Here is a 17,793-nt window from a genome sequence, read left to right as displayed (position 1 = left end):
ACTTTTTAATAATCTAACCGAAGCCGAACCGACCTCAAAAACCACTAATCGCTCAGCACTACAGTCTGATGATGTTGGTGTGACGTATGTAAGCCACTGTGAAGTCATCAAATATTCATTTGAAGTGTGTGTGTGTGTGTGTGTGTGTGTGTGTGTGTGTGCATGAGTCCATACAGTACGTGTGTGTGTGTGTGTGTGTGTGTGTGTGTGTGTGTGTGTGTGTGTGTGTGTGTGTGTGTGTGTGTGTGTGTGTGTGTGTGTGTGTGTGTGTGTGTGTGTGTGTGTGTGTGTGTGTGTGTGTGTGTGTGTGTGTGTGTAGGTGAGCCTGCTCTCTCACCTCATAGAGGAAGTACCATAAAGAAGCGTGTGTAGAGTTCCATGGCTGTGCTTTCCCTCAGCACACCCACCTGATCTACAGAAAGAACAGTTTCAGGGCTGAAGTGCACCTGTCCTGTCATCACTGAGGCTGTTTCCCAAATGGCACCCTATTTCCTGGCACCCTATTTCCTATGTAGTGCACTACTTTTGACCAGGGCCCACCAGGGCATAGGGAGCCACTTGGGACACAGACCCAGATATCCTGTTCTGTGGGTTCACAAAGAAGAAGAAGAATGTATCCCAGGAGGATGGAGGAAGCATGCTTTTATGGTAATAGCAGCATATGGGGGAATTTGAATAATTTAAATAGATGGCACCTGTCATAGAGAATCTGTAACGTTAGGATGTCACTCACCTTTGAGGTCTGTGGACATTGTACTAACTTTGATTTTGGAGTGTACTGCCCCTTTAACTATTGAGCTGGGGATCAGAGTGGTTGGATGTCTTTAGACGTTTACGTAAGAAGGCCTGTGGCGTGGTGTGGTGCCCTAATGTAAATACAGTGGGGGGAAAAAGTATTTAGTCAGCCACCAATTGTGCAAGTTCTCCCACTTAAAAAGATGAGAGAGGCCTGTAATTTTCATCATAGGTCCACGTCAACTATGACAGACAAAATGAGAAAAGAAAATCCAGAAAATCACATTGTAGGATTTTTTATGAATTTATTTGCAAATTATGGTGGAAAATAAGTATTTGGTCAATAACAAAAGTTTCTCAATACTTTGTTATATACCCTTTGTTGGCAATGACACAGGTCAAACGTTTTCTGTAAGTCTTCACAAGGTTTTCACACACTGTTGCTGGTATTTTGGCCAATTCCTCCATGCAGATCTCCTCTAGAGCAGTGATGTTTTGGGGCTGTCGCTCGGCAACACGGACTTTCAACTCCCTCCAAAGATTTTCTATGGGGTTGAGATCTGGAGACTGGCTAGGCCACTCCAGGACCTTGAAATGCGTCTTACGAAGCCACTCCTTCGTTGCCCGGGCGGTGTGTTTGGGATCATTGTCATGCTGAAAGACCCAGCCACGTTTCATCTTCAATGCCCTTGCTGATGGAAGGAGGTTTTCACTCAAAATCTCACGATACATGGCCCCATTCATTCTTTCCTTTACACGGATCAGTCGTCCTGGTCCCTTTGCAGAAAAACAGCCCCAAAGCATGATGTTTCCACCCCCATGCTTCACAGTAGGTATGGTGTTCTTTGGATGCAACTCAGCATTCTTTGTCCTCCAAACACGACGAGTTGAGTTTTTACCAAAAAGTTCTATTTTGGTTTCATCTGACCATATGACATTCTCCCAATCCTCTTCTGGATCATCCAAATGCACTCTAGCAAACTTCAGACGGGCCTGGACATGTACTGGCTTAAGCAGGGGGACACATCTGGCACTGCAGGATTTGAGTCCCTGGCGGCGTAGTGTGTTACTGATGGTAGGCTTTGTTACTTTGGTCCCTGCTCTCTGCAGGTCATTCTCTAGGTCCCCCCGTGTGGTTCTGGGATTTTTGCTCACCGTTCTTGTGATCATTTTGACCCCACGGGGTGAGATCTTGCGTGGAGCCCCAGATCGAGGGAGATTATCAGTGGTCTTGTATGTCTTCCATTTCCTAATAATTGCTCCCACAGTTGATTTCTTCAAACCAAGCTGCTTACCTATTGCAGATTCAGTCTTCCCAGCCTGGTGCAGGTCTACAATTTTGTTTCTGGTGTCCTTTGACAGCTCTTTGGTCTTGGCCATAGTGGAGTTTGGAGTGTGACTGTTTGAGGTTGTGGACAGGTGTCTTTTCTACTGATAACAAGTTCAAACAGGTGCCATTAATACAGGTAACGAGTGGAGGACAGAGGAGCCTCTTAAAGAAGAAGTTACAGGTCTGTGAGAGCCAGAAATCTTGCTTGTTTGTAGGTGACCAAATACTTATTTTCCACCATAATTTGCAAATAAATTCATAAAAAATCCTACAATGTGATTTTCTGGATTTCTTTTTCTCAATTTGTCTGTCATAGTTGACGTGTACCTATGATGAAAATTACAGGCCTCTCTCATCTTTTTAAGTGGGAGAACTTGCACAATTGGTGGCTGACTAAATACTTTTTTTCCCCACTGTAGATCCAGCTCAAGCGTCTCGCTCTCTCTCTCTCTCTCTCTCTCTCATTCTCTCTCTCTTGCTCTCTCTCTTTCTTCCCCCCTCTCTAGCCCTCTTGCTCTCCCTCTCACGTCACACAAGCTTTAATTGGCTAACTGTAATCCAAGCGCTCATTGCTTACAGGAGTTCACAGGATTTACCCTCCACCCAACAGGGCAACCCAGGTAAACACACACAGTCACACACACGTACACACACACACTGTCCCAGGGACGAAAATAACCTCCCACTCGCTCTGCTATGTTGACATAACGTTTTATCACTATTTCATAACAGTGACTTTGAATACAATTGGTCTGCCCCTCTAAAAAGGTGTGTTTGTCAATGAAGTGACGAGTGAGGTAAATATGAAATGGATAATTTTCTAGTAACAGATGACATTCATATCCGCTGAAACTCTCTTAGATAATACCTTTGATGATAGAGTGGTAGCAATACAAGGTTATACAATTTACAGAAAATACCGAAATGCCAATGGTGGAGGTGTTGCTGTGTCCAACATAATCCAGGTAGAATCAGGAATTCCCCAGGGCAGCTGTCTAGGCCCTTTACTTTTTTCAATCTTTACTAACGACATGCCACTGGCTTTGAGTAAAGCCAGTGTGTGTCTATGTATGCGGATGACTCAACACAGGTGTCTTCACAGTCCCCAAGTCCAGAACAAACTACGGGAGGTGCACAGTACTACATAGAGCCATGACTACACAGAACTCTATTCCACATCAAGTAACAGATGCAAGCAGTAAAATTAGATTTAAAAAAAAAAACAGATAAAAATACACCTTATGGAGCAGCGGGGACTGGGAAGCAACACAAACATAGGCACAGACACATGCATACACACACCCGATAACATACACACACACGTACACATGGATTTTGTACTGTGGATGTGGTGGAGTAGAGGCCTGGGGGCACAGTGTTGTGAAATCTGGGAATGTATTGTAAAGTTTTTTTTTTAAATTGTATTTACTGCCTTAATTTTGCTGGACCCCAGGAAGAGTAGCTGCTGCCTTGGCAATGAGCGGCCTGGATGGCATGTGTCAAAGTTTGTGTTAACAGAGAGGACATTCTAGTGCTTATAGTACTCTTGGATGGTCCACTTCCTGGTGTTTTGGAATGCCTCAGGCCTTTTTATCATAGAAAGTAGGACATCAAACCATCAGAATGTCCCACTGTCAGATATCAGTACTGTTTTCAGTCTCTGTGGGGTCTCGTGTATTATTCACACGTCCCTGATCCTGTTTTCATTCTGCTCTTTTGACAGGATTCCGCTGTTTACGAGAAAGAGAAGGACATCATCTCCATCGTAAGTACACTCATATCGACAGCTTTATTTTCCTCAGCTACTGTCTTTTCTAAATACTGTTCCTAATTATTAGTTAATTGAAATATTAATTTCCGTATAATGATTTTAATCATTAAGGGACAAACAGTGATCATTATCACAAGCTGAAGTGTGGTGGTGCAATGGACCTGTTGTTTATTCAATAACTTAATGTTTAATTATATCTGTCCCTACTCAAACGTCTACTAGACTAGTGCAACCATTTCCCCCAGAATATATTTTTATTTTTAATTTTTTTCCAGTTCTAATGCAAACAACAACTTAATTAGAAGCATGTGATTTTATACATCAAAATATATACTGAACAAGAATATAAATATAAATGAAACAATTTCAACGATTCTACTGAGTTACAGTTCATAAAGGAAATCAGTCAACTGAAAGAAATTCATTAGGCTCTAATCTATGGATTTCACATGACTGGGCAGGGGCTCAGCCATGGGTAGGTCTAGGAGGGCATAGGCCCACCCACTTGGCAGCCAGGCTAACCCACTGGGGAGCCAGGCCCAACCAATCAGAATGTGTTTTTCCCCCACAAAAGGGCTTTATTACAGACAGAAATACTCCTAAGCAAACCCCACCCCACCCCTCCTCAGACAATCCCGCAGATGAAGAAGCCGCATGTGGAGGTCCTGGGCTGGCGTGGTTACACGTGGTCTGCGGTTGTGAGGCTGGTTGGACGTACTGCCTAATTCTCTAACACGACGTTGGAGGCAGTTTATGGTAGAGAAATGAACATTCAATTCTCTGGCAACAGCTCGTGGACATTCCTGCAGTCGGCATGTAAATTGCACGCTCCCTCAAAACTTGAGACATCTGTGGCATTGTGTTGTGTGACAAAACTGCACATTTTAAAGTGGCCTTTTATTGTCCCCAGCACAAGGTGCACCTGTGTAATGATCATGCTGTTTAATCAGCTTCATGATATGCCACACCTGTCAGGTGGATGGATTATCTTGGCAAAGGAGAAATGCTCACTAACAGGGATGTAAACAAATTTGTGCATTTTGTGGAATTTTTTTTCATCTCATGAAACATGTATGGAAACATATATATATAGCCTGAATTTAAAATGAATCACTGGTCTACACACACTACCCCATAATGTCAAAGTGGAATTATGTTTTTAGAAATTTTTACAATTTAATCAAAAATGAAAAGCTGAAATGTCTTGAGTCAAAAAGTATTCAACCCCTTTGTTATGGCAAGCCTAAGTAAGTTCAGGAGTAAAAATGTGCTTAAGAAGTCAATTATAGGTTGCATGGACTCTGAATGCAATAATAGTGTTTAACATGATTTTTGAATGACTACCTCATCTCTGTACCCCACATATACAATTATCTGTAAGGTCCCTCAGTCGAGCAGTGAATTTCAAACACAGATTCAACCACAAAGACCAGGGAGGTTTTCCAATGCCTCGCAAAGAAGGGCACCTATTGGTAGATGAGTAAATACATTTTTAAAAAGCAGACATTAAATATCCCTTTGGTGAAGTTATTACTTACACTTTGGATGGTGTATCAATACACCCAGTCACTACAAAGATACGGAGTCCTTCCTAACTCAGTTCCCGGAGAGGCCAATGGTGACTCCACAATACTAACCTAATTGACAGAGTGAAAAGAAGGAAGCCTGTACAGAATATAAATATTCCAAAACATGTTATCCTGTTTGCAATAAGGAACTACAGCCTGAATTCAAAATGGATTCAATAGATTTTCTCTCTCATCCATCTACACACAATGCCCCATAATGACAAAGTGAAAACATGTGTTTAGACATGTTTGCAAATTTATTGAAAATGAAATGCAGAAATATTTCATTTACATATGTATTCACATCCCTTTACAAGTAGACCCATATAAGATGTACAATATAAGTGAAACAATTTTTTATGTACAACATCTGTCCCGCCAGTGTCGTCAGCTGGTGGCTGTGTGTGATGAGATCCTGAACTGCAGTCCAGAGGCGCTCCTTACCCACACTGCCCTGCTGGAGAGGGTTGACCTGGTGCCTGTCTCCCCCGGTGACCACCTGGTAAGTGGCTCACTGTCAGTGTCATTCTAACGAACCAATCAGATCTGCGACTGGCTCTGGCTAACCAATCAGAACATCTGTCATTGAGCCCTGTCTGCCTCTACCTCCTGTCTCTACCTCCACCTCTACCTCCTGCCTCTACCTCCACCTCTACCTCCTGCCTCTACCTCCAGTCTCTACCTCCTGCCTCTACCTCCACCTCTACCTCCTGCCTCTACCTCCAGTCTCTACCTCCACCTCTACCTCCTGTCTCTGCCTCTACCTCCTGCCTCTACCTCCTGTCTCTGCCTCTACCTCCTGCCTCTACCTCCAGTCTCTACCTCCTGCCTCTACCTCCATGTCTACCTCCTGTCTCTACCTCTCTGTCTAACTAATCAGACATAATTCCATTAGGTCATCCTGATCGTCCTTTAGGGATGACTCACGTTACTCCTTCTCTTTACGTCTCTCTGACCTCCTTGATTCTCTTCTGTTTCATCATCCGCAGGTAGCTTAGTGGTTAAGAGCGTTGTGCCAGTAACCGAAAGGTCGCTGGTTCTAATCCCCGAGCCGACTAGGTGAAAAATCTGTCGATGTGCCCTTGAGCAAGGCACTTAACCCTAATTGCTCCTGTAAGTCGCTCTGGATAAGAGCGTCTGCTAAATGACCAATTTATTATTTATATCCTTTATTCAAACTTCTTGTTACTTTCTCTTTCTCCTCCTGCCTCTCTCTTGTTCTCTCGCTCTCTCTGTCCAATCAGTCCTCAATCGACCTCCTTCTTTGTTATAGGTGTCTCATTTGCTATCCTTCTCTCGCTCTTCCGTTTTCTCTCGTTCTTCCTTAGTTTTCCATTTTCACTATATTTGTCATGAAAAACAAATCACCTTTTATGATAAAGCATTGCATGGGTCTAACATCCATCAAGATCGCCTACTATTACTAACGTGATGAGTAGATTGGATAGTCATAAGTTAGGCTAATAATATAGTGGACTCACTGTTCGCAAAAAAGACCTTTCTGCTTTCCTTCTGCTTTCTTTGTACATCCGCAGCTCAGACCTCCTAGGAGGATCCTAAAAAAAATGCTTTTATAAACACATTTCATGCAATTCTACAACACTTTACTTTCCATGACTGGAGACATTTAGCGTAATCTTTAATACCACAAAATGACCGGGTAAGGCTGATCAGCTGACACTGATAAACTGAGCTCAATAAAAAATACCTTGTCTTGAATTCAACCATCTAATCGAGGCCTATGAAAGGGGAGATATGCATATTGTAGCCTATGATGTCTATCTAGCCTGGAGGAGGAAATGATTGTCCTAAAAGAAACTTGCCACGGACTCACCTAATGATAAAGACGGTGAATATGCGGCACACACTCACCGGGGATATGGCCGATGCTCTCCGCTATAGTGACAATAAGCAGTGGTAGAAAGAGTACCCAATTGTCATACTTGAGTAAAAGTAAAGATACCTTAATAGAAAATGACTCAAGTAAAAGTGAAAGTCACTCAGTAGAATAATACTTGAGTAAAAGTATTTGGTTTTAAATATACTTAAGTATCAAAAGTAAAAGTATGAATAATTTTTAAATTCCTTATATTAAGCAAACCAGACGGCACAATTTTCTTGTTTTTTATTTATTTATGGATAGCCAGGGGCACACTCCAACACTCAGAAATAATTTACAAACAAAGCATTTGTGTTTAGTGAGTCCGCCAGATCAGAGGCAGTAGGGATGACCAGGGATGTTCTCTTGATAAGTGTGTGAATTGGACCATTTTCTGTCCTGCTAAGCATTCAAAATGTAAGAAGTACTTTTGGGTGTCAGGGAAAATGTATGGAGTAAAAAGTACATTATTTTTTTTGGGGGGGGGGGGGGGGTTGTCAAAAATATAAATAGTAAAGTAAAGTACAGATACTAAAAAAACTACTTAAGTAGTACTTTAAAGTATTTATACTTAAGTACTTTACACCACTGGCAATAAGATTGTTGGCTCAATAGCCTATTGGGAGTTATTCGAATTTTGATTGTCTTTAGTTAGGCAATCTCACCTTTTGTCTCCTCTTCTGTTTTTTTTCCACAATGTATATTTTAAAATATTGTATTGTGATAGGCTAAGGCCTAAGGCTAAGGCCTATCACAGATGCTTTTCACTGACAGCCGCAAATCAACAGTCAGCTCTGATATTTTCTACACGCGCTGCCCAAATTGCAGGCTTCCCAAATTGCGCATTTCCAGGCAGTATGCACTTGTGATGTGATTTAAAACAATCCTCAGCAATTATTTTAAAATAAGCTAATGATCCTCTGTGGCAGATCATGCTCTCTGGTGTAGCGTTTTGAAGGATTTAATGTACTTTTGTATAAACAGGAGTAATTATGTAATTTTAGTTTATTTACTTTAGGGGAAGCTTTTGGACGCACCGCCCATGCCACCATCCCACTCATTTATTTTATATTTTTATTTTATTTTTCTGTTCAAGTTTTCCTCCTCCTTCCTCTGAGTTACAATATACCCTGGTATACTCTGGGACTGGGCCATGTTTCAGTAGTGCAAAAGCATTGTTCAAAGTGCAAAACTTCCGTAAACCTCATTAAACTTAATTACAATCTGCCAGCGTAATTGAATAAAAAATGTTTCTTCTACAATGTGCATCATAAAGACAACTATTCATGTATTTTCTCAGTTTACTAAACTCTAGTTAAATAATCCGGTCCTTATAACACACATTGTTGAAAAGTTTCAAATTAAATCACACTGAATTTTCAACCCATTGGCCTCAGAAGAGCAAATGCAAATGGCTAGGAAACTGAAACAGTGGAAATCAATGAATTCCCCTTCAGATTATGGGTGACCTATACTACATGACCAAAAGTATGTGGACACCTGCTCGTCGAACATCTCATTACAAAATCATGGGCGTTAATATGGAGTTGGTCCCCCCTTTGCTGCTATAACAGCCTCCACTCTTCTGGGAAGGCTTTCCTCTAGATGTTGGAACATTTGCTGGGAACTCTGTAGCGAGTGTTGCAACCGAGGATTTTTACGCGCTATGCGCTTCAGCACTCAGTGGTCCCGTTCTGTGAGCTTGTGTGGCCTACCATTTCGTGCTCCTAGACGTTTCCACTTCACCATAACATCACTTACAGTTGACCAGGGCAGTTCTAGCAGGGCAGATATTTGCCGAACTGACTTGTCGGAAAGGTGGCATCCTATGATGGTGCCACGTTGAAAGTCACTGAGCTCTTCAGAAAGGCCATTCTACTGCCAATGTTTGTCTATGGAGATTGCATGGCGGTGTGCTCGATTTTTATACACCGGTCAGCAACGGCGTGGCTGAAATAGCCAATCCACTAATTTGAAGGGGTGTACACATACTTTTGTGTATATATAGTGCATCTCTACTCCCCAAGGAGCCAAAGGGTTTAAGTCAAGTCAGTTGAGGAGCACCCACTGTGGGCGTGCACCCTCTGATCAGAGCACCCACTGTGGGCCTGCACCCTCTGATCAGAGCACCCACTGCAAGGCATTTAAGCCTTATTGCTCCTGTAAGTTGCTCTGGACAAGAGCATCTACGATATGACTAAAATGACAAATGTAAATGTTATCAGTATGGACATACAGGTTGGTCACTATTAATCAGTATCTTTCCATGACATAGACTGACCAGGTGAATCCAGTTGAAAGCTATGATCCCTTATTGATGTCACTTGTTAAATCCACTTCAAACAGTGTAGATGAAGGGGAGGAGACAGGGTAAATAATAACTTTTAAGCCTTGAGACAGTTGAAACATGGATTGTGTATGTGTGCCTTCCAGAGGGTGAATGGGCAAGACAAAATATTGAAGTGCCTTTTGAACGGGGTATGGTAGTAGGTGCCAGGCGCACCAGTTTGAGGCAAGAACTGCAACGCTGCTGTTTTTTTAACGCTCAACAGTTTCCCGTGTGTATCAAGAATGGTCCACTACCCAAAGGAAATCCAGCCAACTTGACACAACTGTGGGAAGCATTAGAGTCAACATGGGCCAGCATCCCTGTGGAACGCTTTCGACACCTTGTTGAGTCCGTGCCCCGAAGAATTGAGGATGTTCTGAGGGCAAAAGGGGGCGCAACTCAATATTAGGAAGGTGTTTTTAATGTTTTTCCACACTCAGTGTATAGTACTCAGTGTATAGTACTCAGTGTATAGTACTCAGTGTACATGACTTTTAGAACTAGAGTAGAATGAGATTGGAGAGAAAGTTTGGGGATTTGAATGCTGTGTGAGATGTTCAATACTGTTGTGATTTTTTGGCTAATTAATATTCAAGATAATTGACTGATTTTAATTACTGGAATAATTAATTGATCAGATTAATTTTATTAATTTAGTTATCCTATCCAAATTAATCTGAGGGGCACCATTTAAGGGTTGGATTATAGAGACCCTTAAATGAACTCAGTAGTTATCATTAACCGTTATACCATTAATCCTATATCAACAATAGCCTTAATCAACAGTCAATTTATATTATTGTAAAGCAGTAGCAATACAAGGATATAACATCTATAGAAGAGACAGGAATGCTTATGGGGGAGGTGTTGGGAGGTGTTGCTGTCTACCCAGCAACACCTCCCCCATATCCTTGTATTGCTACTGCTGTATCATCAAATAAATTATCTAAGTGAGTCTCAGAAATGGCTAATATATGAATGTTATCTGATGTTAGCAAGTTATTGATTTCATTAACCTTATTTCAAAAGGCTACATATATTAATATGGGCTTTTTTCAGCCCTTTCCTGGGTAGCTTATTAGAGATTGACATAGTATGGAAAAGAGCAAACAAAGCAAGAGAAAAGACAAACATTCAGCATCCATTAATCAGTTGTAAATGTGTGTGTGTGTGTGTGTGCTGTGGGGTTAAAGCTATGAACCCTTAGGCTTGGCTCTCTCATCCCTTCCAGGCTTCTGGGAGGGCGGATGGACAATGAGCCTGTCATAGCGGATGTAAGCAATGTCCAGACGCGCTCTGGCAGGTTTCATGGCTGGGATAAGTTCTTTCCTCTTCTGGTACACAGCATCAGGATAGTCCTCGTTGAGGAAGATGTACGTTCCGCTACCTTGTCCTTGAACCTCAGGAACTTGACCACTATCGGGTCTGTCACGTGGGCCGGTGGTGGGTTTTCCAGTCCTGTGGGCGCTCTCCACCTCAATCTTCCTGTGGTCTATCTTCAGTTTCTCCAAGATCATTTCCCTCACTTTGTCCTCAGACTCATTCCAGCTCTCATGTGGAGATTCTGCAATTCCGTCCACAGCAATGTTGTTCCTCCTTGATTGTCCCTCTAGATAATCTGATTTCTCTGTCATTGTTATCATGGATTCACATGCAGAACTGATGTCCTCTCTCAATGACTTACAGATTGCTGTCATCTTGCTGTTCTCCTGTTTCAACTCATCGATCTGACCCTTGGAGTACTGCAAACTGTTCTTCAGGTCTTGGAGCTCTCTGGTCTCTGGTCGTCCATTATTTTGTTATTATTGTTATTATTATTTATTTATTTACATACAATCTACCTGCAGTGAAGCCGCTCAACATTTTAATTACATTCCAGTCATCTATCACAGGGGTTCCCAAACTTTTTCACTCAGGTCCCCCTTCCGGCATTGGGGAACATCAATGCTGCCCCCTTGCGCGTGCATGCGCGCCACGTCGATTTCTATGGGCACAAGCACTGTTCATGACACAAACTGTTCACACCACTCTTGTTGGCGGCGAGAAAATGTAGCAGTTTTAAAGCTTATTTCCTGGAATTCTACACATTTTTGTCATGTTTAATATGTATTCATGTGATATTTGAGTGACTCGAACAATTCTACAAAATCTATGGGCTAAAAAAACCTAGCTAAAAAAATTTCTGCTGACATGGGCTAGTTGATCTGGGCATTTCTGACAAGTTTATAAATAGCTCTCTAAGGTACACAATGAGGAAAACTGATGATGCACTACTCAATTTTGAAATCGCACCTTGCATTGAACCAGTTAAGATCAAAGGTCAAAACCCAGTGGATGTCACATCCATCATGAGACTGTAGTGTCATACCGTCTCCAATAGTTGTGTATCCATCTGCTTATCTTTGGCAGTCACCCGCTGAGTTCTGTGACAAGATATTAGCTGGGGACGAGGTGATCCAAGTCAATGACCAAATAGTGGTGAGTAAATTGTACACACACACACACACACACACACACACACACACACACACACTGGCTGAGTCTGGCCCAGCCAAGCATGATGATAACCATGATTATGACTGTAATAACATTATCTGCCACAGTGGAGATTTGATCTGATAATCATAGTCATCAGAGAAAATCTGATCTAATGAGAGAGTTGTGAGCCATCAAGGTCTTAGTGTGACTCGAAGACCATGGGTGTTAACTGATAATAGAATTCACATATCGCTGTAAGCATTGATTATATTCCATTAAATCAAACGTGTATTTGATTTCTTGGCAAAATGTATCATAAGCAAAAAGTGAATCAATACTAGCCTGGTCCCAGATCTGTTTATGCTGTCTTGCCATACAATGACCATAGGAGTTGGCTACAGTAGATGGCACGAACAGATCTCAGACCAGGCTAAATCAATACTGTACAACATTGGGATTTCCATTATGCTTAATGAATAGGTTTCACTGTATGTTATGATATGTTACTTTCTTTTTGTCATATTAGTGTAGGTCATAGCAGACCTGTTTTGAAATAGTATTTTAACTGTGCTTGATGGAGCTTGCCTGGAGCAATATAACTGATGGGGAAAGTCCCAGAAGTGCAAAGCTCACCCATTTGGCACTCCAGGCTGGCTCTAGCATATACTATTCAAACCCAGGTCTAGGTCATTATGAACTATATGGTCTATATGAGCTGCAACTATGACTACAACAAGTATATGGGTCTACAAGTCCCATGGTGCTGTGCTCTGTCAGGTTGGCTGGAGCAGGAATAACCTGTTGAAGAAACTACAGGAGAACCCCGGTGGGGTGACGCTGGTCCTCAAGAAGATCCCTGTGTCCCTGAGACTCAAAGACACACACCAACAGCCCCCTTGCCCACAGGTTGGTTAGGATACAGTGTGAAACACACACACACACACACACACACATACACCACATTCTTATTTCCTTCAGGCCCATATTCACCAATATCTACGTTCAACATTCCACCACACCAACACACACTGGACACAGGATACGGGGCGGCAGGTAGCTTAGTGGTTAAGAGCATTGTGCCAGTAACCGAAAGGTCGCTGGTTCTAATCCCCGAGCCGACTAGGTGAAAAATCTGTCGATGTGCCCTTGAGCAAGGCACTTAACCCTAATTGCTCATGTAAGTCGCTCTGGATAAGAGCGTCTGCTAAATGACAAAAAAAAAAAAAAAAAAAAATACTCACTAGTTCATTATAAGTGACTTTTTCCTGACCGCTGGTACTAACATAACATACTGTAATAGATTCTGGAAGGAGTATGAAAAAGAGGGTGTGTGTGTAGTGTCTATCAGAGGAGGCAGGCGGGAGGAGCTATAGGAGGACAGGTGCTCATTGTAATGGCTGGAATGAAATGAATAGAATGGTGACTCTGGACAACTCCCTGTCGTTCTCTGCAAACATCAAAGCAGTGACTCGCTCCTGCAGGTTCATGCTCTACAACGTCCGTAGAGTACGACCCTACCTCACACAGGAAGCGGCGCAGGTCCTAATCCAGGCACTTGTCATTTCCCGTCTGGACTACTGCAATTCGCTGTTGGCTGGGTTCCCCAATTGTGCCATCAAACCCCTGCAACTTATCCAGAATGCTGCAGCCCACCTGGTGTTCAACCTTCCCAAGTTCTCCAATGCCACCCCGCTCCTCTGCACACTTCAATGGCTTCCAGTCAAAGCTCGCATCCACTACAAGACCATGGTACTTACCTATGGAGCAGCAAGAGGAACTGCCCCTCCCTACCTTCAGGCTATGCTCAAACCCTACACCACAACCCGAGCACTCCGTACTGCCACCTCCAGTCTCTTGGCCCTCCCACCTCTACGGGAGGGCAGCTTCCACACAGCCCAGTCCAAGCTCATCTCTGTCCAGGCACCCCAATGGTGGAACCAGCTTCCCCCTGAAGCTAGGACAGCAGAGTCCCTGCCCATCTTCCAAAAACATCTGAAACCATACCTCCTCAAAAGAGTATCTTAAATATTCCCACATCACTCTGCCCCCTACTAGCTCGGACTGCTTTGAGGAAAAATTTACTTACTATGACTGATCTGCAATTGTCCCACCTAGCTATCTTAAGATGAATAAACTAACTGTAAGTCGCTCTGGATAAGAGAGTCTGCTACATAACTCAAAATGTAAAACGTAGAATAAAAGCTCCTTAAAATCAGTTTAAAATTACAGGGCTATGAGGATAAGAGGAGAGAGAGAGAGACATTTCAAATCCTTCCAAAGCTTCTTCAGCACAATTCAGAGAGAGGACAGTACCTTCTTCCTGACCCCTCGTCCAGACCAGGAGTTCTTCCTGACCCCTCGTCCAGACCAGGAGTAGTTCCTGACCCCTTGTCCAGACCAGGAGTTTTTCCTTGGTCAGATAATATGGAAAGTAAAAAAACAAAACAAAACAAACACAGGCTCTACTTCTGAGTTCATTTATACAGTGAGGGAAAAAAAGTATTTGATCCCCTGCTGATTTTGTACGTTTGCCCACTGACAAAGAAATGATCAGTCTATAATTTTAATGGTAGGTTTATTTGAACAGTGAGAGACAGAATAACAACAAAATAATCCAGAAAAACGCATGTAAAAATTTTATAAATTGATTTGCATTTTAATGAGGGAAATAAGTATTTGACCCCTCTGCAAAACATTACTTAGTACTTGGTGGCAAACCCCACACACACACTGACAGAAGACAGAGGGCCATGTGAATCAGTAATGTGTTGTGATGCTCACTGGTTTTGTTGTTTGTGTTGGAGCGTGAATCTCTTTGTTTGTTTGTTTGTTTGCTTGTTTCTATGTTTGTTTGTTTGCTTGTTTCTATGTTTGTTTGTTTGCTTGTTTCTTTGTTTCTTTGTTTCTTTGCTTGTGTCGGGCCCCATGTCTGGTGTGTGAGCGTGTGTGTGTGTGCCGCGGGTGATGGGGATGTCATGTGGATCATAAAAGCTGGCTTTTTGTCCTGAGGGCTCTATCCACATGGTGCGCTGTGGCTCAGAACACACACACACACAACACACACACACACTCTCACAAACACACGCACACACTGCATTAAAAGGAACTATGCACAGTTTCCAACTTCACACCTTCTCTCTTCATCTGAAGTGACCAGAGTGGGTGGAGGGTTAACACACTTTCTGCTGGCTGGTTTTCAGGAGGAGGAGGAAGAGGAGGAGGAAGAGGAAGAGGAGGGAAACCAGAGATTCTCTGTATTGGAGAGAGTAGCAGCCTCAGTCAGGTCCCTGTCATTCAGGTGAGTGTACACACACACACACACACACACACACACACACACACACACACACACAGACACACACAGACACAGACACAGACACACACACACACACGTATTACTCCTACTTTAGTACTTTCTGTGTGTACAGATAGGGTTGAAATCACAGGAGGTTGGTGGTACCTTAATTGGGGAGGACGTGCTCCTGATAATGGCTGGAGCGGAATGAGTGGAATGGTATCAAATAGATGGTTTCCATGTGTTTGATGCCATTCGATTGACTCCCTTCCAGCCATTATTGTGAGCCGTCCTCCCCTCAGCAGCCTCCACTGGTTGAAATACACCATTTGAAACAACAATTTCAACATATTTTTTATCTTTATCAAATGAAGTCCAGCATTTTTCAATGGAGATAGCGTTTTTAAGACAGAAACTCCTCAGTTGTTTGAGTCTAAACCGCTTTCCTGTCTATAATGCGTGATTTTAAAATAAATATCAGAAATGTTTCCTCTCGCACGAACTTGCCTGACCTGTCGGCAACAGGCAGCATGATTATAATGAACCAATGGCTCTGTGACAAGGTCATGTTGCAAATGCCATAAAGGCTGCCATAGGCTGTCATTGACCACAGTACACTCACTGGAAACCAACAGAGGCCTGGTGCATTAGAGCACTAAATAATATTGTGTCCTGTGATACTCCTGAAAGACATTTGACTCAATCTGATATCCTTGTTGAGTTGAGACTAGTTCTGACTTCTAAGAAGTTTTAGTTCAAATTATATATCCACACTTAAGGGCAATTTTAAAGGGCAAATTCACCATAGAGCCTGGGTGATAGTGTTGTTGTGTTGGGTCCATAGAGACTGGGTGATAGTGGTGTTGGGTCCATAGAGCCTGGGTGATAGTTGTGTTGGGTCCATAGAGCCTGGGTGATAGTGGTGTGGTGTTGTGTTTGGTCCATAGAGTCTGGGTGATAGTGGTGTGGTGTTGGGTCCATAGAGCCTGGGTGATAGTGGTGTGGTGTTGGGTCCATAGAGCCTGGATGATAGTGGTGTTGTGTTGGGTCCATAGAGCCTGGGTGATAGTGGTGTGGTGTTGGGTCCATAGAGCCTGGGTGATAGTGGTGTGGTGTTGGGTCCATAGAGCCTGGGTGATAGTGGTGTTGTGTTGGTCCATAGAGCCTGGGTGATAGTGGTGTGGTGTTGGGTCCATAGAGCCTGGGTGATAGTGGTGTGGTGTTGGGTCCATAGAGCCTGGGTGATAGTGGTGTTGTGTTGGGTCCATAGAACCTGGGTGATAGGGGTGTTGGGTCCATAGAGCCTGGGTGATAGTGGTGTTGTGTTGGGTCCATAGAGACTGGGTGATAGTGGTGTTGTGTTGGGTCCATAGAGCCTGGGTGATAGTGGTGTTGTGTTGGGTCCATAGAGCCTGGGTGATAGTGGTGTTGTGTTGGGTCCATAGAGCCTGGGTGATCATGGTGTTGTGATGATGTGTGTCCCCTCTCTCTGTATGCAGGGCAGCGGTTCAGGGGCCAGTGGTGAGCCAGCCCATGGGCCAGGAGGAGTCAGAGCTGTCCAATGACAGGGGATTGGACGGCAGCCTGACGTACACCTCACACCCCCACCACCAGGGGGAGCTCTCATACCTGTCTGCAGGTCAGAACCATAGACATGACCATATCTGGGTAGGAGGCGTGCCTGGTCACGTAGGCCAATAGGATACGTTTCAGAAGGATTAGCCTACCTGGCATTTACAAGAAATGGTCATAAAAGTATAAAAGTCACCTAATTGATTCCCTTTTTTTCATTCATTCAATTAAGTATCAGAACTAATTACACCGCTGATCGCGGCATCCAGAACAAGTTGGTATGATACTGGAGAAAACCAGCCGATACTAATCGAAACAAGGAAGTGCAGGAAGGAATTTAACCAATGGAGGGAGGCATTTCTCCTTTTCCGCTTGAAAACGTTTCAAAATATTTTGCTACGGTGTGCCGCACTGAACATGACCCTAGTAAATAAATAGCAGCTAAAGTAGGACTGTTGGAGACAGAATGTTAGTTGCACACAGTAGTGAGATATTGATAACCCTAGTTGTGTTGTATAAAAGGTTATCTCACGTGTGTGTTTCTGTGTGTGTATGTGTGTTTGTCCTAGGAGAAGCCAAGGGTTTTGAGGGGTTCAGCCCCAGGCCCAGGGGAGAGGGCTCTGTGCCCCCCAGAAGTCCGTCCCCCCGGGTACTAGAGCTAAGCAGAGCTAGCATCAGTTCCTGCCCTGAGATGGGCGGAGACATGGTGAGTGTGAAACACACCCTCTGTTTTGTAACTATCACATAGAAAATGAATTTGACTGATTTAGGTGTTTCCTCACTGAGAAATGCTGTAGTTGCAGACAATTTAGACTTGAACATTTGGATAAGACTGT

General features: G+C 43.2%; 1 protein-coding gene across 3 annotated transcripts in view; it reads left to right on the top strand.

Annotated features, from left to right (window-relative positions):
• LOC311145978 (connector enhancer of kinase suppressor of ras 1-like) overlaps positions 1 to 17,793 on the top strand; it is a 91,427-nt gene that overhangs the window by 57,925 nt on the left and 15,709 nt on the right. For all 3 annotated transcript variants that reach the window (XM_084182391.1, XM_084182390.1, XM_084182392.1), the window contains 7 exons: positions 3,789 to 3,830; positions 5,787 to 5,906; positions 12,022 to 12,090; positions 12,868 to 12,996; positions 15,291 to 15,388; positions 16,885 to 17,024; positions 17,527 to 17,663. In XM_084182391.1, coding sequence (XP_084038517.1) covers positions 3,789 to 3,830; positions 5,787 to 5,906; positions 12,022 to 12,090; positions 12,868 to 12,996; positions 15,291 to 15,388; positions 16,885 to 17,024; positions 17,527 to 17,663 — 735 coding nt within the window. The remainder of the gene's footprint in view (positions 1 to 3,788; positions 3,831 to 5,786; positions 5,907 to 12,021; positions 12,091 to 12,867; positions 12,997 to 15,290; positions 15,389 to 16,884; positions 17,025 to 17,526; positions 17,664 to 17,793) is intronic.

This window comes from Coregonus lavaretus, assembly GCF_964263955.1.
Source record: "Coregonus lavaretus genome assembly, chromosome: 18".
Lineage (NCBI taxonomy): Eukaryota > Metazoa > Chordata > Actinopteri > Salmoniformes > Salmonidae > Coregonus > Coregonus lavaretus.
This window is presented reverse-complemented; position numbering and strand designations above follow the sequence as displayed.